Source organism: Crocuta crocuta, unplaced genomic scaffold (assembly GCF_008692635.1).
Source record: "Crocuta crocuta isolate KB4526 unplaced genomic scaffold, BGI_CrCroc_1.0 scaffold551, whole genome shotgun sequence".
NCBI lineage: Eukaryota > Metazoa > Chordata > Mammalia > Carnivora > Hyaenidae > Crocuta > Crocuta crocuta.
Window position 1 is genome coordinate 658,155 of NW_027530969.1, and position 22,970 is coordinate 681,124.

Sequence of the window (22,970 nt, forward strand, 5' to 3'; positions counted from 1 at the left end):
ACCCCTTCACCTATTTTGTCCCTCTTCCAGCCTCCTCCTTCCTTGATAACCACCAGTCTTTTGTCTATATATATGAGTTTGGTTTGTTTACTTTTTTATATTCTACATGTAAGTGAAGTCATATGGCATTTGTCTGACTTATTTCATCTGCCATTTAATACCCTCCACTCATCCATTGATAGATACTTAAGTTATATCCATATCTTGACTATTGTAAACAATGTTGCAGTAAATTTAGGGGTGTGTATATCTTTTCATTTCATATTAGTATTTTCACTTTCTTAGGATAATACTCAGAAATGGAATAGCCAGATCATATAGTAGACCCGTTTTTAATTATAACCTCCGTAGGGTTTTCAGTAGTGGCTGCACCAATGTATATTCCCACCAGCAGTGCATGAAGGTTCCCTTTTGTCCACATCCTCATCAACACTTGTTATTTCTTGTTTTTTTCATAATAACTATTCTAATAGCAATATCTCATGGTTTTGATTTGCATTTCCCTGATAATTAGTGATGTTGAACATCTTTTCATGTACCCACTGGCCATTTGTATGTCTTTGGGAAAATGTCTATTTAATTCCTCTGCTCATTATTTAATCAGATTGATTTTTGTATTGAGTTGAGTTTTTTTAATATATTTTGGATATTTGGATATTATTTAATATATTTGGATATATGACTTGCAAATATTTTCTCCCATTCAGTAGGTTGTCTTTTCCTTTTGTTGATGGTTTCCTTTTATTTGTGGTTTCCTTTGATGGTGCAGAAGCTTTTTAGTTTGGTTTAGTCCCACTTATTTATTTTTGCGCTTTGTCACCTTTGCTTGTGGAGTCAGACCTAAAAATTCAATACCAAGACCAATGTCAAGGAGCTTCTGCTTGTGTTTTTTTCCTAGGAGTCTTATGGTTTCAGGTCTTACATTCAAGTCCATTTTGAGCTAATTTTTGTGTATCATGTAAGATAGTGATCTAGTTTCATTCTTTTGCATGTGGATGTCCAGTTTTCCCAGCACCATTTATTGAAAAGATTGTCCTTTCTCCATTGTATATTCTTGGCTCCTTTGTTGCAAATTAATTTAGCAGGTATGAGGGGTTTATTTCCAGGCTCCCTGTTCTTTTGATCTATGTGTCTGTTTTTATGCCAATATCATCATATTGTGTAGTGTAGTTTGAAATCAGGGAGTGTGATACCTCCATCTTTGTTCTTCTTTCTGATATTGTTCATTTTGATCAAGGTAGTGTCTACCAGGCTTCTCCTCTGTAAAGTTCATCTTTTCCACTTTGTAATTAAGAAGTTTTGTGTGGTGAAGTACTTGGAAGCTATGTAAGTTTTCCATTCTTCATCAGATTTTCAGTTTACTCATTCATTTACTTGCATGAGTGGATTAGTGGTTTCCTATTTGGTGGGTTATAATCTGTTAGTATCATTATTTATTTTGGTGTACAAATGATCACTGATTTGACCAGTGAGAGCCCTTTTAGGCTGGTTTCTGTGTCTTTTTAAATTTCTCCATCATTCTTTGAGCAGTTTCTAGCTTTCTGTCATAATAAAATGTTTCAGATTCATTTGTCCTTTCTTTGCCCCAGGCCTGGAATCTGCCATGTCTCCAAGGAACCCTGGTTTCTTTCACTGGAGATGGATATTTAGAAACCAAGATTTGAGTACTAGATACGCTCATTGGTATTAGAGTGTTGCTGCTCCCAGACTCCCTAGTGGACCAAGCAAGGAAGTATATTTGTATATATACACGTACATACCTGCATATACATATACATAACACATTTTGCATTTATATTGATTTGTATATCAGTGTATTTGTTGGAAACTATGAGTTCACAGCAATACCTTCCATTCCATCCAAGTTCTCTCCTTTCCATATGTATAAGTTCCTGCTCTGATAGTAAGAAACCTGACTTGCATTCACCTTAGTCTATGGCCTTATTTGGCCAACTCCCCCCCATATGTAACCATACTTCTATCACCCCCTTTCTCAAGCACATACTGTCCTCACCCCAGGAGGGCTCTGACAGACCCCTCTGAGAATATTTTGCACACACTCTGTGAAGTGTAGCTCCTAGTTTAATAGTCTGCTCTGAATATTGAGATCTAATATATCCATGAGGAGGGTGAGTTATAGTTTTATATATATTCAATTAATAGGTTTAGATACAATTTTATAGACTTGGATAATTTTTCTGGTAGGTTATTTTAGTCAAATAAAGAGTAAGAGAGAATCGTTTATTATAAAATATTACTATTAGCTAGTATATAAATATATGTGTATATTTTAGAGATTAAAAACATAAAAAAGAGAGAACTTATACCCACTGCTCAGTTTAAAAAATATAGTATCACCGATACTTTGAAGCTACTTATGTGCCATTCTCTGTAGTATTCTCCCTCCTGAGCCACTCTCCAGCATTGTGCGTTCATTATTCTGTAATAGCTTTTTTTATTAATCTTTTGTAGATTGCTGTTGTGGCTGTAATGTGCAAACCCCACAGATGCCCACATATCAGTTTTACAGGAAACATATGTGTGTAAGTATGATTATTTTCTTAAAGTGTGTGTATGTGTACTTTAATTGAATTAGCTAACTCCCTAGAGCCTTAATCAGTGTATGCTGGTAATATTTAAAACTTTGATTCAGTAGATGCATAAGTTCTTTGAAACAAGCAGCCTTTGATAGGATGTTTCAGTGCTTTAAAACTGAAATACATAAAGATTTTAATATGTTGCAGTAAACAATAAAAAATACATTGTTACAGAAAGTAAAAGTCTATTAACATGATAAATGAAACAAGGAAATGTAAGCTGCCTAAATGCTAAATGTCAGAAATTCAAAATGAGTTTGGATCAGAAAAGAATCAAAATTAAAAAGCTATCCCTATAAATAACCTTTAAACTTCTTAAATATAGATAATTGGGAAAAATAGGCAGAATGAATGATTCTAGGTAGGAAGATTAAATGAGAGAAAGATTTTCTTAAGTATTTAGTTACCAAGAGAACACTGTATCATTCTAAACCTAGGAGAAGTTAGGTGCTGTTACTTGCACCTAAAAGTGTAAATCTCTACAATAATAGTGACTGCAGTATTCTGAAAATGACTACTATAATGTTCCTCATATGTTTATTGTGTTTACTTGTTAGTAGAAAATATATTAATTATAGATACTGTAAAGGTAGACTCTTCGATTAGGATTTGAAAATGAAGCTTGTTTGCTCTCAGAATTTTGTGGAGACTGCAGATACTTGAACTATACCCATTGAACTAAGTTTTGTGTCTGACATCTTCATTCTTTGGTGTATTGGCAGATACTGCCCTGGTGGACCTGATTCAGATTTTGAATATTCAACCCAATCTTATACTGGATATGAGGTAAAATAATGTGAGATTATCTTGAGGAAGTTTGACATCATACTTTACTTGTAGTGTGCCTCCTACAAGTACTGGCTTTCCTAAATTATTTTTATTTTTTATTTTTCTCCTGATTACAGAAGTTGTTCATTCATCAAATATTTCCTAGCGTCTACATATATTTCTCTGGTCACTGGAAAAATACATAAGCACTTGTTCTTATTATATGTCAAACTTTCTAAGTCTTTACAACTTTAAACCTTACAGCAGCATCTTGAAGGCAGGCACTATTATCCTGGTTTTGTGAATAAGGAAACCTTAGCTTTAAAGGCCCTAAACAACTGGCCCAGAGATACACTGCTAATAAGTGACAGAGCCCGGTTTTGAATTCTTTGTTCCTCACCATGACATTATACCGCTTCTTCAACAGTGAAACATCGACAAATTCCCTAATCTTATGGAATTACATTCTAATAATAAGAGATAGACAATGAAGAAATAAGAAGAAAATATCCAGTACTACCAGTAAATGCTAAGCAAAGAAGTAAAATCGAGTTAGGTTTGTATAAACCAAGTAGATGCTTTAGCCCTGGTAGTTAGGAAGTGACTGAGAAGGTGATATTTAAACGGAGTCCTGAATGACAAGAAGGAGCCATACAGGAATATCAGCAGAGAGAAGGGCTAGAACAAGGAGCCATGGTGGGAACAATGATGGGGTGTTCCAGGAAATAGAGGGGAAGGAGAAGGATGAGACTGGAGAGGTAGAGGACATAGGTTGTAAGCTGGGCAGATAGTTTAGATTTTATTATAGGTGTCATGAGAAGCCATTAAGGTTGAAGCAGTATAGGGTTTTAAAAGGTCATTTGATGGCTGTGTGGGGAAAGGATTAGAGTGGGGGCAAGAGTGCAAGTAAGAGAACAGCAAGCAGGCTTCTTTTGAAGCAGTCAGCCTCTTTGAAAGAGGTCAGCAGCCAGCAAACCTTTGGACTTTTTCTCTTATATATGGTATTTCACTTTTTACCTGTTTTCCATAGTTCACATTTTTAAAAATACAAAAGGAATTATTCAATGAAAAGGCTTCCTCCCGTTTCTGTCCCTTAGCCACCTCTTTCTGCTCCAGCAGAAAGTGACCCTGGAGATTTCATAAGTGTTTACACAAAGATAAGTATGATTCAAGGAGTTGCCCTGCTGTTCAGATGCTTAAGACAGTGGGGATGGAAACTAGCCAGATGCTATTCAGAACATTATTTTGATCCCTAAACTGAGGAAGGAAGGTGCACAAGAGAATTTTATTTTTAATATAATCCTTTTGAACTACTTTTTATTTTCTATTCAGTGTGGGCTCAGCAGGAGAATTTTATCTTTTTTTCTTAGCCAACCTCCATGCGAGCTATCCGTGCTAGATATGACCCTTATCTACAGACAAGACACCGAATAGAACAGGTAAGTTTTTAAAAAGCATTTTTAAATTAGATTTTTGTACATAGTTAGAAGGTATTATTGTTTAATTTGAGTTGAACCTGAAATAACTAAAAGAGTGCCTTTCTCCTTGGTAAGTTTTTAATATCCATCTGAGAAAGACTGTTTTGCAATACCCAGCAAGGTCAAAAGCACTACTTCCTTTAGAGACTATTATTTTCTTTAAGGGTTTTTATATTCTTTAAATTTCTTTCAACTTGTACAGACTCATTAACTATGTGAAATTTATAGATGGAGATGTGAGGAAGGTTTTAAACAATAGGTAGATGGATTGAATTTTCACCTCCATGAGCCAGATAAGAGGTATTGTGACTGGCCTGCCAGAGTGGGAATTGGGAATTGGCTGCCAAAGGGTGTGAGGAACTCTTGGGGGTCCTGGGTTTGCTCTGTATCATGACTGCGGCGGGAGTTACACAACCGTAAACACTCATCCAGTTGTACACTTAATTACCTTGATTTTCTTGTATGTAAATTATACTTCCTTATAACTGATTAAAAACAAGTACTGTGTAAATGGCCTTGCTCTCTTTCAGAAATCTGACCAGTAATACAGATTTTCTTTTTTACACTTTTATTTTAAACTTGTCCAATTTAAAAAAGTGTGAGTACCATCTGTAATTTTTACAGTTAACAACACCTAGTAGGGCAACTACAAATCAAAAGGAAAGTAGTACATACCACAGTCATTAAGTCACTTCTCTGTTCATTTAGCTAGTATCATTGAATACCAGCAAGTTCACAGTTTCACTTCACTGTCACCCAAGCACATGCGGATCAGGATTGTCAGCAATAGAAGAGGGCTTCACCTGGGTGCAGCCTGTATAGTCTAGAAAACCATGTTCTAAACTAACCATTGCTTCAATTTCTTTTTTAGCCATGATATTTAATTCATTTAAAATGCTTCAGTAGAGTGTAAAATGTTTATGTTTACCAAAAATATATGTATGGATATGCGTGTGTATATATGAATACAATTACGTGCAGAAAGATACATGCATGTATAAATTTTTGTTTGCCATTGTCAGAAACAAACATTTTAAAAGGTGCCTTTTTGTCCATATTAAGTGTAGACATCCTTTACGTAGCACATTAATTAATTTGAGTTCATAGTTTAGTAGTCTACTTGACCCAGTTTTTGTCAAGCCTGAGATAGGGCAAGAAATATTTCTTTTAATTGAAGAGTGGTTGACACAGTGTTACATTAGTTTCAAGTGTACAACATAGTGGTTCAACACATCTGTTAACCTGTGCTCACCACAGGTGTAGCTATTGTCAGTCACCATGCTGTGCTGCTACAGTATCATTGACTGTATTTCCTATGCTGTACCTTTTATTCATGTGATTTGTTCATTCCATAACTGGATTTATTCATTCCATAATTTATTCATTTTTACATCTCCTGCCCTTTACCCATTTTGCTCATCCCCTCCTCCACTTAACCTTCTCACAACCATCATTGTGTTCTCTGCATTTATAGGTCTTTCGGCCTTTTATCTGTTTCTGTTTTTTAGATTCCGCATATAAATGAAATCATATGGTATTTATTTTTCTCTGTCTTATTTCATTTAGCATAATACCCTCTAGTTGCATCCATATTGTAAATGGCAAGATCTCGTCCTTTTTTTAATGGCTGAGTTATATTCCATTGTGTGTGTATACACACACTGCATCTTCTTTATCCATTTGTGTCTCAGTGAACACTTGGGTTGCTTTCACATCTTGAATATTGTAAATAGTGCTGCAGTAAACATGGGGCGCATGTATCTTTTCAAATTAGTGTTTTTATTTTCTTTGGGTAGATACCCAATGGTGTAATTATTGGATCATGTATTTCTATTTTTAATTTTTTGAGGAGTCTAAGAAATTTATACCTGTTTTTAAAATTTATAATCTTGGCTTATTATAGTTGGCAAAATGAAAAATCTGTACCATTCTCTCTAGTAATAGACATAATATTCTATAGTTTATGAGCTAGATTTTTATTTTGCTTTTTCTCCAGAAAGCATTGTCACCTGTGCTCGTAATCATCACAACTGATTTAAAACTGCATTCTTAATTTTTGTTTCTAATTTGGTGTTCTTTTTCTTCATTGGCATCAAGCCCTGGTTATGTTGCATACAGTTATTGTTTTTGTTCCCAAGGCTTATCACAAAGGTCTGACAAAAAAATATATGATCAACAAATATTTATTTATTATGTTGCATATTGTATATTTGTCCTTACTGCTTTCTACTTTATATTCCATGTTCTTAAATTTCCACATAGGTATTGATGTCAAGCTTCTTATTTATTGTTTTAATTCTTACTTTGCCTCCTCGAGGTATAATTATTTTTCTTTCAGATTCTGGAGTCTATTTTTTTAATTCAAAAATTTGCTACATATGTTTGTTTTTCATTTTTTAACTATGCAGATGAAAACACCACAAAATTAGAAATTTGTAGTGCCTCCTTAAGGTAGTTGACTATATCCATCTAACGCTGATGAATTTATATGTATTTCAGTTAAAACAACTTGGTCACAGTGTGGATAAAGTGGAGTTTATTGTGATGGGTGGAACGTTTATGGCCCTTCCAGAAGAATACAGAGATTATTTTATTCGAAATTTACATGATGCCTTATCAGGACACACCTCCAACAGTATTTACGAGGCAGTCAAGTAAGAAATCCTTATTTTACCACATTCTGCAGAGTGCTTGTCAGTTTATCCTCTGAGCCTCAGCCTGCAAGAATTCCTTCTGCTCCACGTCTACATTCCTACTTCCTTTGATGGAGGGGGGGAGGAGGACGGGTAAAGGGCATTTTGTTATTTTTATTTGCATATTTTTGATGGGTTATAATTAAATACATTTTCTGGTTTTATTGAGATATAATTGACATACAGCATGGTAAAAGTTTATGGTGTACAGCATAATGACTTACATATATGTTGTGAAATGGTTACCACAGTCACTTTCACATCCATCACAGTTACATCCATCATCCTACATGTTCCTAGTTCTCATAGTTACTTCTGTTTTGTGGGAAAGGATTGTTTTCATTGACGTAGTTGATAGTTTTTTTTTAATAAGTGACCGTTGATTTGTTGACATTAGTTTCTCTGAGAAAAAGTGATTCATAAAATCACTAAAGATTTTTTTCAACCTTAGGCTGGTCTAAAGTAGAGGAATAGTTTTGATTTGACCAGTTGAGTTTTCAGCCTCCTAATAAGAACACTAGGGGTACACTTTGTCTGAAACATTTAGCTGCCATGCAATCAAAATAAGTTATCTTTTAATAGCTATTATTACTAACTACTAAATAATTGCTGTTTATGAAGGAAATCACTTATTCATTCTAGTTGACAAAACAAAATTATGCATTCTTTTGATACTGTGTATCTGTTTTTAGCGAAAAGAATATTAAGGTTTCACATATAGTATTTTCAGAAGTTTCAGGAAAACTTAGTTACCATATACTGCTCCCTTCTTACTTACCACTGAAAGTTTATGGAAGGCCCACGAGGGGCTGTGCACTGCTTTAGGCACTGGGAACAGCATGTGGAACAAGACAGCTGTTGTCCTTGCCTTTGTGGTGTTTATTTCTACTAGTTCAACAGATAGGAAGTGCTCTGGTGGAGATCGATTACTATGATAGACATTAAGATTTTTCTCTAGACGAGGCAGTAATGTTTAAGCTGAGACCCAAAGTATATAAGGAGGAATCAGGCTAAGAGCAGAAAAAAATATGACAAAAGCACTGAAATGGGGAAGATCTTGGTGTCTTCTCTGAACAGAGAGAGAGGAGGCCAGTGTGTCTAGATTCCAGTGAAAAAGGAGAGAATGTCATAGGTGAGCTTGAAGAGTTAAGTCGGGGCCAGAGGACAGAATGCTTTTGAGGAGCTTAAGTTTTATTTGAAATGTAGTGGGAAGTAGATGAATGGTTTTAAGCAGGAGAGTGACACATTCAGGTTGATAAGAAGGTCATTCTGTCTATTGTCTGGCTAATGGATTAGCGGAGTACAAGAGTGAAAGTGAGGAGCCAGATAAAAGACTGTTGTACCCATCATAGCTCAGTTGAGGGTGGTGGCAGTGATGATGGAGAAGAGAGGATGGATTAGAGTTCTGTTTTGTTGTTGCAAATGATTGGATTTTGGACTGGGCTGGGGGGTAAGAAAGGAAGGAATCAAAGACGACTCTTAGCTTTTGGCTGTAGGAAATGGTTGATGTACCCTCAGATGGAAAAGACACGGAAGAACAGGTGTATGGGAGAAAATCAAGATTTTTACTTTGGATATGTTAAATTTGAAATGCCTAGGAAATGTTCAAGTGGAGATGTCAGGTAGCATGTACAAGAGACATCCGGGCTAGCAATGCAAAATTGGAATTGTCAGTCCATAGGTGGCATTTATAGCCATGCAAGTGGATAAGATCACCTCATATGGGAGAGTTGTAAGTTTCAAGTTTTATATGTGAAAAAGCAATTTTTAGAGCAATTCTTACAGTGTGGATCCATCATATTTGTGTACCTGCACATAAATGTAAATGCATAGAAAAGTACATAAATGCATAGAAAATGTGAATGCATGGAAGAGGTGGTAGAGTGACAATTATTATAGTCATGAGCTCAAGCTGAGGAGGAAAGGACATGGGAGATGGGGCTAAAGGAGCACATTCATGTTTATTCTGTATACTATGTGCTGGGCATTGTGATACGTATTTATTCATTTATTTAAAACTCACAGTAAGTAGTTGAGTTCAGTATTTAAATTATCCCTGTTTTACAAGTGAGGAAATCAAGGCGCAGAGAGATTAAGCAATTTGCCAAAGTTACAAACGTAGAGTCAGGCTGTGAAGCCCAGACAGCTTTGCTTTCAGAGCCTGAACTTTGCTATGATGCAAGAAACTATGGTAGGCATAAAAGTGTATGAGAGTGTGTGTCTGTGCATGTATGAGCACATGTGTGTACATCATCAGAGCTTCAAAATTTTGGAAAAAATATGATCTTTCTGGGTTTTATCTTTTGCATTCCTCCTCCTGCCTTAAGGATATTTTCTGGCTTCTCTTTTATATTGGGGAGGGAGGGTCATATAGCTAATTGCAAGATTGTTTAAAATAGTGCCCCTCTTAGAGAACTTTTTGTAGGGTGATAGGTAGAACCAATGTTTGAATGAACCTTTGGTAGGTTCATTACACTGAACTACTAAGGTTAGTTTTCATTACACTGAAATTAAAATAGTTCTTGGCACATAGTAGCCATAAGTAAATGTCTGAATGAATTTTGAATGAATGATCAATCTCTAAGTCAAATACTGATGGATATGACTTAGGTAGGGCATCTGCTTTAGAATAGGGACATCTTGGGGCGCCTGGGTGGCTTAGTCGGTTAAGCGTCCGACTTTCGCTTAGGTCATGATCTCGCGGTTCTTGGGTTCGAGCCCCGCGTCGGGCTCTGTGCTGACTGCCAGCTCAGAGCCTGGAGCCTGTTTCAGTCTGTGACTCCCTCTCTCTCTGACCCTCCCCTGCTCACGCTGTCTCTCTCTCTCCTAGAAATAAATAAAACATTAAAAAAAAAATCCATGGTGGTCTTTAAAAAAAAAAATAGAATAGGGACATCTTTTGTGTCCTTCCCACCTCCTCTATCAATACCTGTAGCTGTCACATGTATCTTGAGAGACCTGTGTAAAGAGTCGAGCAGAGTGTGTGTGAGAAACCTGCTTTGTTTGACTGCCTCTAGAGAATTTGTTAGGTTAATTGTATGTCCATGAATCTAGTTTTTAGCAACAGCTGGCTGGTGTGATTTCTTCCTCCTCCAGGAGCTTTATTAGCAAGATAAGATGGTGACCATACTTTTTTGTTTTTTTGTTTATATTTGGGGCGGGGGGGGGGGGGGGAGAGAGAGAGAAAGAGAGAGAGAGAGAGAATGAATGAGAATCCCAAGCAGGCTCTGGGCTTCTAACTCATGAACCATGAGATTATGATCTGAGCTGAAGTCAAGAGTCAGGTGCTTAACTGACTAAGCCACCCAGGCACCCCTAAACATCAAAACCTTGATTATTCATGAATATAAGTCATACTTAGTAAAACACTGAAGTCTTTAAAACTTTAGAGGAATAATGATGTAACACAACCCAGTAATAATACTGAAAATCAAATGATAACTTAATATAAAATGCAATTTGAGAGAAAACAACTTTCATTAGTTCAAAGCCCCATGACATTGAAATGACAACAGTACCTCAGAGTTACTGACTAAAATTCATTTAACTCTCCTGGTGAGATAATCTATCAAGACCATTGAATTTTTGTACCCACTCTTATATATTATATACTGTTTTCTCAGTGCAGCTCTTATCGTGTTGAAGACCCTGCTTATTTTTTTAAATGTTTATTTTTGAGAGAGAGTGTGTTTGTGTGTGTATGCAAACAGGGGAGGGGCAGAGAGAGAGAGGGAGATAGAGAATCCAAATCAGGCTCCACACTGCCCATGCAAGCCCACTATGGGGCTTGAACTCATGAATCATGAGATCATAGCCTGAGCCAATCATAGATTAACCGACTGACCCACCCAGGTACCCTGAAGACCTTGCTTCCTAAGTGGAATTGTATATGCATATGTTGGACTTGCCCCACCCTCCCAACCCCCATAAAAGTTTGCCACAAAGCTTTTCACAGTGTACAGTTTGGGTCCCTGGATCAGATGAGCTAGGCTAAAACTGAAGATGTATCTAATGAATTTTTAGAATATAGATAGCTTGACATCTTTATCATTTGCACCTTTAAAATTTTTGCTTATTCTTGGTGTGAAGTTTTAGTTTTATTTTTACAGAAATGTTCTAGTGTCTTTTGTAGTTGTCTGTTGTTGGGGTAAAAATAGAGTTTATGTTATAACTATTCAGCTTCAGATCATGATACGTTTGTAGAAAAAGCCAAAAAGCCTGTTGGAGAATAAAGCCCCTTTCTGTAATGTACTAGGCAAGGCCAGTGTTGTTTTGTTTCTATTCTTGAATTTACCTCAAGAGGGCAACAAACACTTTACTTTCAGATGAAAATTTATATATGATTTGAGTCTTTGTTGCAACAGATCTCATGAATGACTCTTGGGAAGCAATAAATGTACAATCTGGGAGCCGTAAAACCATCCATAAATGTTACACCAAATCATGCCAACCCACACTTGACACGTTTTGCTCTTTTCTCCTGATCTCTATATTTTTATAAGATAATCTGAAAAGAAGCTGATTTGTGGCATCTTGTTTGCTTTGTTGAGGTAAATTTTTACTGCCAACTCCCTACAATAAAGGTGGTATTTCGTTTTTAGGGAAACGTTGTTAATAAAGTTGAAAGGAATAGTAATCTGGTTTGTACTATAGAACTAGAGACCTAGCAAACCATTCTCAAATGTTAACATTTTGTGAAATAAAGAGCAACAGAGATGCTATGTTTTGTACATCATGTGTTTTCTTCAGCATTTTTGGATGAGATCTTTACCTTGCCATTCTTTATATTATCTTGCACTGAGGGTATTTGTGAAGACTGTTTGGGTCACCCAGTGTGGGTGACTTTTTTCAGATATAAAGTAATGAACTTCATTTTTATTTTAGTATTGATATTAGTTGTTTGTACTTGTTGACTACACAGATGTTTTCAGAGGTTTTTATTTAAAAGGTTAATTTTAAATTAGGTTAAAAACTACACAGAGACAGGTGAGTCAGTAATGTTTAAGGTAGTTGTTTAAGTAATTATTTAAGTAGTTGGTCAAATTAGAGTTATTCCTTCGCCATCACTCTCTTGTTATCCTGTGTCTAATCCTATCAAAGTTTAGACCGTGTTTAAACCTGATTAAAGTTTTACTTTTTACTTAAAAGGTTAAAAGTTAAGGTAAGGAAAAGCCCCCAAAAGTGAACCTGGTTATTATTTACAGCAAGTTAGTAGCAAAAAGTATGCTATATCCTTGCAAATAGAAAAATTGGAAAACTGAGTGAAAGAGAGTTCAGGGATAAAGCAGGGATAGGGTTTCTGTGAAGGCGCAGTAAATCAAGCAAAGTGAGAATCATTCATTTCTATCAGCTAGGCTGAGACTTCAGTTGTCTCCAGAAAGCAACAATTACTGGTGACTCTTGTCCTCTAAAAGATAGCTCTGGAGATGAAAAGGACCAGCAGTGAGATCTGAGTCACCCATTCACCAGAATGCAAATATTGCCAAATAACTCGGAGTAACCTTTTAAAATAGTTTTATTCCTCTTTAATCAGTTCTGCCCAGAAGCAGTTTTATGTTCAATTTTTAATGCTTCTTGGCTGTTTTCAAAAGATGCAATTTTGAAGGGTAGTTACCCATCAAGGAGTGAGTGAGTCATACTTTCTCCCACTGGAATTTTTAATTCATTTCCGTTCCTTCCTTTTTTGCCCCTCATCAATGACTTTAAATCCTCTAGCTGTGTCCTTCTGTATTTTGGAAAAAAGCTAGAGCGCTAGCTAATGCTGGATATTAAGCCTAGAAGACAGTTTCATAGACTTGCAGAAGTTAGGAAGAAAGCAAAAGCAATCTCCAAAGGCTTTCAAGTGGCTATTTTCTGCCTTGCTGCCCTGGGCATTATTTCTGGCAGGTTTCAGACTTGCATGTCTGGGCTTTGGCTCTAATACTCCCCACTCCTCACTTTATTTACTGCTTTTACTCCCTCCCTTGGTCAACCAGATTTTCATGGATGACCAGGATCCTTAACATTGGCAGTCCAACCTAAAATAAAATCTCAGTCATCTATGATGCTGTTTTTCTTCTAGCATTTTATTTGAAACAAACAAAAATTGAAGGAATTTTTCAAGTACTACATACTTGTCACCTGGATTCTACAGTACTTGCTTTATCACATACTTAATGCAACTGTTCATTTGTCGAAATAGATTCCTCTATTTTAATGCATTTTGAAGTAAATTGCACACTTCAGTACAATGCCTTCCAAATATGTCATTAGGTACGTCATTAACTACTTCAGTTGTTATCTTCTGAAGTAAAGTTACATAAATGAAATGCAAAGATCTTAAGTGTACCAATTGACGAGTTTTAATAAATGCATATACCTGTGCATCAAAACTCTGTTAAGGTATAGAATATAACCATTATTCCCTTTTTTTCCCTTCCATATAACCATGTAGCATATACTCCTTTGTGTACCTCTTCTGTCACTGAGCAAAATATTTTGTGTTTCATCAGTGTTGTTGGGTATTTCGGTATTTGTAACCTTTGTAGTGCTGAGTAGTATTCCACTGTATGCACAGGCATAGATCACAGTTTATCCATTCTGTTGATGGACACCTGGCTGTTTCTGATTTGTGGTTATTACAGTAAAACTTCAGTGAATGTACTCGTACAAGTCTTACTGTGAATATAGTATTTATTTCTGTTAGGTAATAGCTAGAAGTAGAATTGCTACATCATGTGTTTAATTTTTTAAGAAACTGCTAGACATTTTCCCAAAGTGGTTGTAACGTTTGTACTCCCACGAGTGATGTATGAGCATTTGGTCGTTCCACATCTTCGCCAACATATGGTGTTGCCAGTCTTTAATTTTAGCCATTCTAGTAGGTGTTTAATGGTATCTCATTGTGGCTTTAATTTGCATTTTCCTGATGACTAATGATGACGGGCACTTTATTATATGCTCGTGTTCTCTGTATATATTTCCTTTGTGAACTGTTAAACTCTTTCGTCCATTTTTTATTGAGCTGTTATAAATTCTGGATACCAGTCCTTTGTTGGATCTGTATTTTACAAATATGAAAACCCAGTCTGTGGTCTGAGTATTTGTTATGTTAATTAATTATGTTAAAGCTGAAGTTTTTATTTTGATTAAGTCTGATTTAGCAATTTTTTAATTTAATATTGTTTTCTGTATTGTCTTTGTTAAACCTGTGCTTACTCTCAAGAAGATACACGACAAGAAGATATTCTCCTGTGTTTTTGTCTACTTAAAGTTTTAGTTTTTTTATATTTAGCTTGCCTATTTAGTTTTGTGGTCCATCTTGAATTAATTTTTATAGGTGCCGTGAGGTAGCATTTGTGGTTTCTTTTTTCCTCCCATGTAGGTAGATGTTGTTTCAACAGTATTTGTTTAAAAACTTCCTTTCCTATTTAGATTATACTGCTGGCTTTGTCAAAAATTGATGACTTGTAAATGTGGAACTGGGCTCTGTTCTTTCCCACTGATCTGTCTTAATTATGCCATTAACACATTATCTTGATCATTGTAGCTTTATAGTATATCTTGAAGTCAGGTAGTGTGAGTCTTTTTTGTTTTTCTTTTTCAAGATTGTCTTGGATATTCTAGTTCCTTTGCATTTCTATGTAAATTTTAGAATCAATTTGCCAGTTTCTACTGAAAAGTGTGATAGGAATGGGATAGTATTAAAACTATAGGACAGTTTGGAGAAAATTGACAACAGTATTGAGTTTTCTGACCCATAAACATAGTGTATTTCTTCATTTACTCAAGTCTTTAATTTCTCTTAGAAATCTTCAGTGTAGAGATGTTGTTAGCCTTTTGTTAAATTTATTCCAAAATATTTTTGTGTTTGTTGATGCTACAGAATAGAACCTCTTAAAAATTTCATTTTCAGATTGTTTTACAGATAGTGTATAGATATATAATTGATTTCTTTACATTAACTTTGTATCATATTATTTTACTAAATTCACTACTTAGTTCTAAAAGTTGTTTTTGTAAATCTGCTAGGATTTTCTTCATAAAGAATCACTTAATTTATAAATTGAGCTTTAATTTTTCTTTTTGGATTTGCAGGCTTTTCTTTTTCTTGCCTTACTGTAGTGGCTAGGTCATTAATACAGTGTTAAATTGAAGTAGTGAGAGTAAGCTTCTTTGTGTTAATCTCAGTAATACACGGGAAACATTTAATATTGCAGTATTAACTACAAAGTTACTTGAGGGCTTTTTGTAGATACCTTTATTGCATTGAAGAAGTTTACTGAGAGGTTGTATCATTAATTCAATTATCTAATGATTTCTTTGTATCTATTCAAATGATCACATAATTTTCCTCCTTTATTCTGATCATGTGGATTACTCTTTTTTTAAATATTAAACTAACCTTGGATTCCTAGGATAAACCCTATTTGGTCATAATGTGTTATCCTTTTGCTAATACGTTGGAAAGGATTTTGTGTATATGTTCGTGAGAGATGGTGGTCTATAGACAGAGCACGAGCAGGGGAGGAGCAGAGACAGAGGGACACAGAATCTGAAGCAAGCTTCAGGCTCTGAGCTGTTAGCTCAGAGCCCAATGTGCAGCTCGAACCCACTGATTCAGTTCCTTTAATAGATAAAGAAAAGGATGTTTAGATTTTCTGTTTCATCTGTATCCATTTTAGTAAGTTATATTTTTCAAGGAATTTGTCTACTTCATCCAAGTTGTCAAACTTTGGTATTAAAGTTGTTCATAATATTCCCTTTTATGTTTTTAATGTTTGTAGAATGTTAGTGATTGCCCCTCTTTCAATCCTGATATTGATCATCTGTGTTTTCTCTTTTATTCTTGATTAATCTAGTTAGAGGTTTATCGATTTTGTTGTTCTTTTCAAAGAACTGACTTTTTTTAATTTGATGTCCTCTATTTCATTGATTTCTGCTTTACTTTTTTTATTGTCTTCTATTTTATTTGGGTTTACTTTATGGTTCTTTTTCTATAAAACCTTGACCATCATTATAGATCTTTTTTCTTCTCTAATGTAAGTATTTAATGCTTTAAGTTTTCCTCCAAGCACTATTTTGGCAGAATACCACTAACTTTGATATGTTGTATTTTAATTATTTTTCATTCAAAATATTTTTAAAAAATGTTTTTAATGTTTTATTTCTTTCTGAGAGAGAGGTAGCATGAGCAGGGGAGGGTGAGAGAGAGAGGAAGACACAGAATCCGAAGCAGGCTCCAGGCTGAGCTAGCCGTCAGCAAAGAGCCCGACCCAGGGCTCAAACCCACGAACCATGAGATCATGACCTGAGCTGAATTCGGACGCTCAACCAACTGAGCCACTCAGGCGCCCCTCAAAATATTTTTTTAAGTCCTTCATATTTTTTGACCCATGGATTATATAGAAATGGGTTGTTTAATTTCCAAGAACATTGAGTTTTTCATGATATCTCATTGTTATCAATTTCTAATTTAATGCCATTTTGGTCAGAGAGAGCCTATTTTAAAATAATTTAATTTCTTTAAGTTTTTTTTTAATTGAGACTTATTTTGTGGCCCTGGCATATATGATCTCTTCTTGGTGAACATACTATGTATATTTGAAAGAATATGTATTTTACAGTTGTTCAATGTAATGTTCTATAAATATCAGTTAAATTCAGGTGATTGTTAGTGTTACTTTTTTCTGTTATATCAGTTGCTGAGAGAGTAATATTAAAATCTCAAACCATGATTGACGAATTTTCTATTTCTCCTTTCAGTTGTGTTAATTTTTATTTCATTTTATTTTGAGAATCTATTACTAGGTACATATATATTTATGATTTCTGTGTTTTCCTGATGTATGAGCTTTTAATCATTAGGAAATGGTTTTTATCCCTGAAGTTTCCTTTAGTTGATGTTAATTTATTACAGTCTTCATGTGTTTACAATTTGCCCTGTTGTATTACTTTTTCTGTCCATTTTCTTTCCACCCATATGTGCCTTTATATTGAAAGTGGGTTTTTTGTAGATAGTAGTCTATTGTAGTTGAGTTTTAGTTTTTTACTCATTTTTATATTGTCTGACTTTTAATTGAGGGTAATCTGTTAACACTTAATGTAATTATTGATGTGATTATATTTGTATCTACCAGTTTAATCATCCCCTCACTTTGGTTTTCAGTAGCCAAAAATAATAGTTTTAGTGAATACTGTTATTGTCTAATTCTGTATAATGCTTTTTTTCCTGTTTCCTTTAATAAGGACTGTCTTCTTAAGAGGGACATAGTGCTTCTATCTCGCACAATGCCTTAGGGATAGAAAGTACTAAGTAAACATTATTAAGTGAACGCAGTGTAAAGAACTGTTCATGAAGAATCAGGAGACTTAGGGTCCAGACTTACTTCTTTTATTATCTGAGGTTATTACTGGATTGAAGCCACTTACGTGTTCTGTGCTTTAGTTTCCTCATCTCTAAAAATGTGGAGGTGGGACTAGATTATCTCTAAAATTACTTCTTTCTCTGACATTCTGGAATTTGAAGAATTCTATTGGAATGAGAATGTTTATCTAAAAAATGTATTTGCAAGTTATTTTTTATCTACCAGTTATTTTCTGACAATGACAACTTTTCTATAATGCATTTATGAATATAGTCCTTAAATTTGGATGTGAATGTGATGTTAAAAGGATGTGTAATAACTGTGATTTTTTTCTATTAATAATGCATTGCTGTTGGTTCTTCAGCTGTCTGATAGCATTCTTGTCGGCTCTTGAAAGAATCAGAACCCAAAATGTTATCGATTGTTTTTAATATACCTTAAACTTTGTCAACTAGCATGATAGGGAACAAGGGTCCCTGATTAGTTTCTAAAATACAAAGCCATCAGGTTAGATTTTCCATAAGTTGTACTCATTTAAAAATCAAAATTCTGTTTCTGTTTCCTTGGTTTGTGTTGGACAGAACCTTACTATTTTATAGATTCTTTGACGTAACAATCAATATCCAGGAAGCAAACTTGACCACTGTCTCAAAAAATATATGTATTTTTAAATCATCAAACACCCAAAGTAGTCATTCATTTAGTCTAGAATATCACCAGCACAGCATTGTACAGAGCATAAAGTTGTATTTTGAGAAATTTTCCAAATATGATTATATCAAAAAAGAATTTGTTCTGTGGTGCTACTACTGAGGAATTGTACCAATAACCCCAGATGTTATTTGACAATTCAAACAAATCTTCGGCTGTCCAAAGAAGTTTATATATTCTACTTACTGATTTTGGGATTGTAAATGCAGAAGAGATTTTGTACATTATGACAATTACTGAAATTGACAAATAATGAAAATTAACTTTCCATCTATGTACTGTTTTTATTTACTTTGTAGTTTGCTTTGAGCAGGTTGAGGTACACGTAGAAAAGGTTCTATAAGGCTTTCAGGAACTTGGGCCTAGAGCTGTAGTGAGATTTCACACAGGTCTAGACTAAGACACAGCTACTTTTATTAGTGACAGAGGTTTTAAGAGAAGACTGCAACACACTGATAGCAATGAGAAGTGGTCTTTGACGCCATCGCCTTCCTTCTTGGAGTGGCTCATGTAGTTTCCAGAAGATAACAGAGACTTTAACATTAAATTGCTGTCTTCCTTTGGTGTCCCCTTGGTTGGGGCCCCTCAGGCAGGGAGTTAGTAATAATAGGTATCATTTTTGTTTTTATTTTTATTTTAGTTTTTTAATGTTTATTTTTGAAACAGAGACAGCGCACAAATGGAAAGGGGCACAGAGAGAGAGATGCAGAATCTGAAGCAGGCTCCAGACCCTGAGCTGTCAACACAGAGCCCAACTCAGGGCTGAAGCCCATGAACTATGGAGATCATAACCTCAGCCAAACTCAGAAGCTTAACCAACTAAGCCACCAAGATGCCCCTTAGATAATCACTATTATAGTTTACTTTTTTCCTCCTGTAAATAGAACCCAGAAATAATGTATGTTTATATTTCTGCCGCTTCTAGCTCTTTATTCTTAGGTAATTCTTGATTTTATTTCTGTGTGTCTTATTTTTGCCGCTAGATTAGCGTCTCTGGAACAAGAATTACTGTATTATTACTTTTTTTTTTAAGTTAATTTCCTTAGAGAGGGAGGGAGTGAGCTGGAAAGAGGCAGAAAAAGAGAGAGAGTGAAAGAGAATCTCAGTGTGCCCCACACTTATAGCATGGAGCCTGATATGGGGCTCAAACTCATGAACCGCAAGATCATAACCTGAGTCAAAGTCTAGAGTTGGACATTTAACCAACTGAGCCTCCCAGGTGCCCCTGTATTATTACTTTCTATAGAATACCTGGTATAGTGCTAGGCACCTTCTAGGGCTCACTCTGTAAAAGGAAAGATAACCAGCAGAATTATCTTGAGGCTGTTATGGGAGTAAAGAGAGACTTTCTGTGTCTTCAGTTATGCCTGATTCATTTATTCATTCTTCATATTTGTTGTTGTTGTTGTCGTTGTTTTATGTTGAAGGAGAGTTCTTAGTGCTGAAGCCCTCAAGCAGTTACGTCTAAATGTATTCAAGCCTTACAGTAACCTCCTGTCTACATGCACAGACAAACAGCCACAAATAACAAGGCAAACTGTGTTCATATTATAGGCAAGATGCTTTGGGAGTGGGGTCACAAAGTTATGAGAGGCTCTGGCAAGATGTCGTGGGAGGAGAACTGTAATTTAAGCTATGTTTTGAAATCTGGGTAGCATTTAGTTTTTGTGTCCTTTCAAATTCTTAAGGTAGTGTCCCACCTCAACTCAACCCCCCACCAACCTTGTAAAAAAAAAAAAAAATTAAGGTCAACATAAGTTATTGGCTTAAGTCATATTTGGATTTGCAGAGCATATTAACATCTTTTATAGTTGGTGCCACTAACTGTGGCATACAAAAATGTGTTGGATGTAACATAGCCCCACACTGGTGGTCTCCAGACTTATTTAAGATGACCTTGTAATATCACAAAAAGAGCAGTGCAATTGGAATCAGAAGACTTGGGTACAACCCCAGACATTGTCTCTTAGAAGTTTATGATCAGTAGGGTTGGAAAACTTTGGCACATTTCCTAATTGCTCAAGAGCTTAAGAATTCTGTTGGCCCTGGGAAATTTTGGGGGTTGAACTAGGTACTAATGGAGAGTCATACTATTGGATGGCTACCTAAATAATATGGAATCCTATAGCAGGCCGTGAAAGCTGTATTTTGCTTAGACTAGTTGAAAGCCTGTATGCAGATATTTGCAGAACAATCATTATTATCTTTACACCTCTATTAAATGAAGAGATAGGATCAGTGACTATAGGCCTAAATATAGCATTAACAAAAATCCTAATAAAAATCTTATAGGAAAGAAGACCTTATACTCTGTTCTTTAGGAAAATACTCCATTGTTTTTATCATTCAAATTTGATAAGAGTTTCTGCTTAATTGCTTTTCAGATGAAAATACAATTCTAAAAAGAAAATAGTGGTAAAAGCTTTTTGTAAACATGAAGTGTTAGCTTTTAAAAACTTTTAATTATTTTTTAATTCCTCCTTTTCTTCTCCTGATAAAGGTAATGACATTTCCTTCCAAAGGAAAGACATTTTTGAAATGGAATTAAATTGAGAATAGGGTTTGTTTCTGTCTTTATCTTATATTCCGCCTGCTACGAAGAGACCCTGTCATCCCTGCAGCAGCTTCCTCTGTATGTCTGTGTGCCTTAGATGATCTGCGCAATAGAAAGATTAGCTGGTAATTTTCTCTTTCCTCTAGACAAAGTCTCACTTGCCCACACTGTAGTTTTTCCCAGTGATGCATGGTACCATTGTGCTGCAGAGCTTCTGAATTCAATGGCATCCTTTTAAGAAATACTGGAGGCTTTATAAAACTGTCAGTTAACAGGGAGGTTTGTGGTGCGCCTGGGTGGCAGTTGGTTAAGTGTCCTACTTCGGCTCAGGTCATCATCTCATGGTTCGTGGGTTCGAGCCCCATGTCACCAGCTGACAGCTCAGAGCCTGAAGCCTGCTTCAGGTTCTGTGTGTGCGTCTCTGCACCTCCCATTCTCACACTCTGTCTCTCTCTCTCTAAAAATTAAACATTAAAAAAAACCAAAAAACGGAGGTTTGTGATGCAATTTTGGAATGCCTGATTCTCAGATGGTCTGATTTACTTTCTTAAATACACTAATTTAGAGTTTCCTGCTTTCATCTTTCTTAATCGCTCTTGCTGTATTTTGCTTTCTGCATAATATAGGAGTATTTGTTTTAATTTTTTAAAATAATTTTTCCCAAGCACAATAGTTGATATTCGAAGAAGATTACGTTTATCCATGGTATTTGCATTTCTGTTACTGCTGGTCTTGGTACCCACCTGTTTGAGAGGCATAAGACGTTCTGATTTGATCATTTCAAAAAAGCGGAATGATTTAGTATCCTGTCCTAGGCAAGATTTGATAAAAGCTGAGCTCTTTTTCTGTCTCATGTTTCATTTTTTAGTAACCTTGGACTACTTGTTTACTTTTAGTCCTGTTGCCCCTGGTAATACTGCATAAAACTATATGGAAACAGTATCAAACACTGCAGAAGAGTATGAATGTTGAGAATATTTTATTTTATTTTTAATTTTTTTTAATGTTTTATTTATTTCTGAGAGAGAAGGAGAGACAGCGTGAGCAGGGGAGGGTCAGAGAGAGAGGGAAACACAGCATCCAAAACAGGCTTCAGGCTCTGAGCTAGCTGTCAGCACAGAGCCCGACATGGGTCTCGAACCCATGAACTGTGAGATTGTGACCTGAGCCGAAGTCAGATGCTTAACCGACTGAGCCACCCAGGCACCCCAAAAATGGAGAATTTTAGAATTAGTCTTCCAGTTTTGTGATTCTTAACTTTGTTAATAACTGTTATTGACATTAACATTGATTCCATTTTTACTGACAGTGAAGAAATGAACCTAAAGGAATAGTTACAAAATTGTGGAAATTTTATGAGTTTACTTCTAGAAAGAGCTATGAACTCATTTGGAAGGAAGGAAATTAAAAGCTTTCCTCACCCTCCCAAAGAATTGAGAAAGTCATGGAAGAGTGCACTGAAAAGAATCATTGGGTTCTAGGACATTAGAGAAGTTGAAAAGAGAAGTCTAATGTTTCATACTGAATTATCTATGCAGGGTGATACAGTGAAATATAGAACAAGGATTTAGAAGTCAGGTGGACCCAATTTCAAATCCTGACTTGGACTTTATGAGCCCTGTGCCTTTGGACAAGATATTTCATCTCTTTGAACATCAGTTTCTTCATCTGTGAAATGGAGATGAGAGGACATACTTCATAGAACTGATGGAGTATTCCATATGGATGGAGCATTTAGCATAGTGCTTGGCCATGGTGGCCTCTGTAAATGTCAATTCCTGTCCCCTCACATCAGCAGCCCCCTTAGCAGGTCATTTTTATCT

At 35.6% G+C, this 22,970-nt stretch overlaps 1 protein-coding gene across 1 annotated transcript in view; it reads left to right on the forward strand.

Moving 5' to 3' along the window:
- The window catches only part of ELP3 (elongator acetyltransferase complex subunit 3), an 85,077-nt gene that overhangs the window by 12,540 nt on the left and 49,567 nt on the right, over positions 1 to 22,970 (forward strand). Inside the window, exons 4-7 of the mRNA XM_077769687.1 lie at positions 2,473 to 2,543; positions 3,320 to 3,383; positions 4,736 to 4,804; positions 7,343 to 7,497. Of these exons, the coding sequence (XP_077625813.1) occupies positions 2,473 to 2,543; positions 3,320 to 3,383; positions 4,736 to 4,804; positions 7,343 to 7,497 (359 nt within the window). The remainder of the gene's footprint in view (positions 1 to 2,472; positions 2,544 to 3,319; positions 3,384 to 4,735; positions 4,805 to 7,342; positions 7,498 to 22,970) is intronic.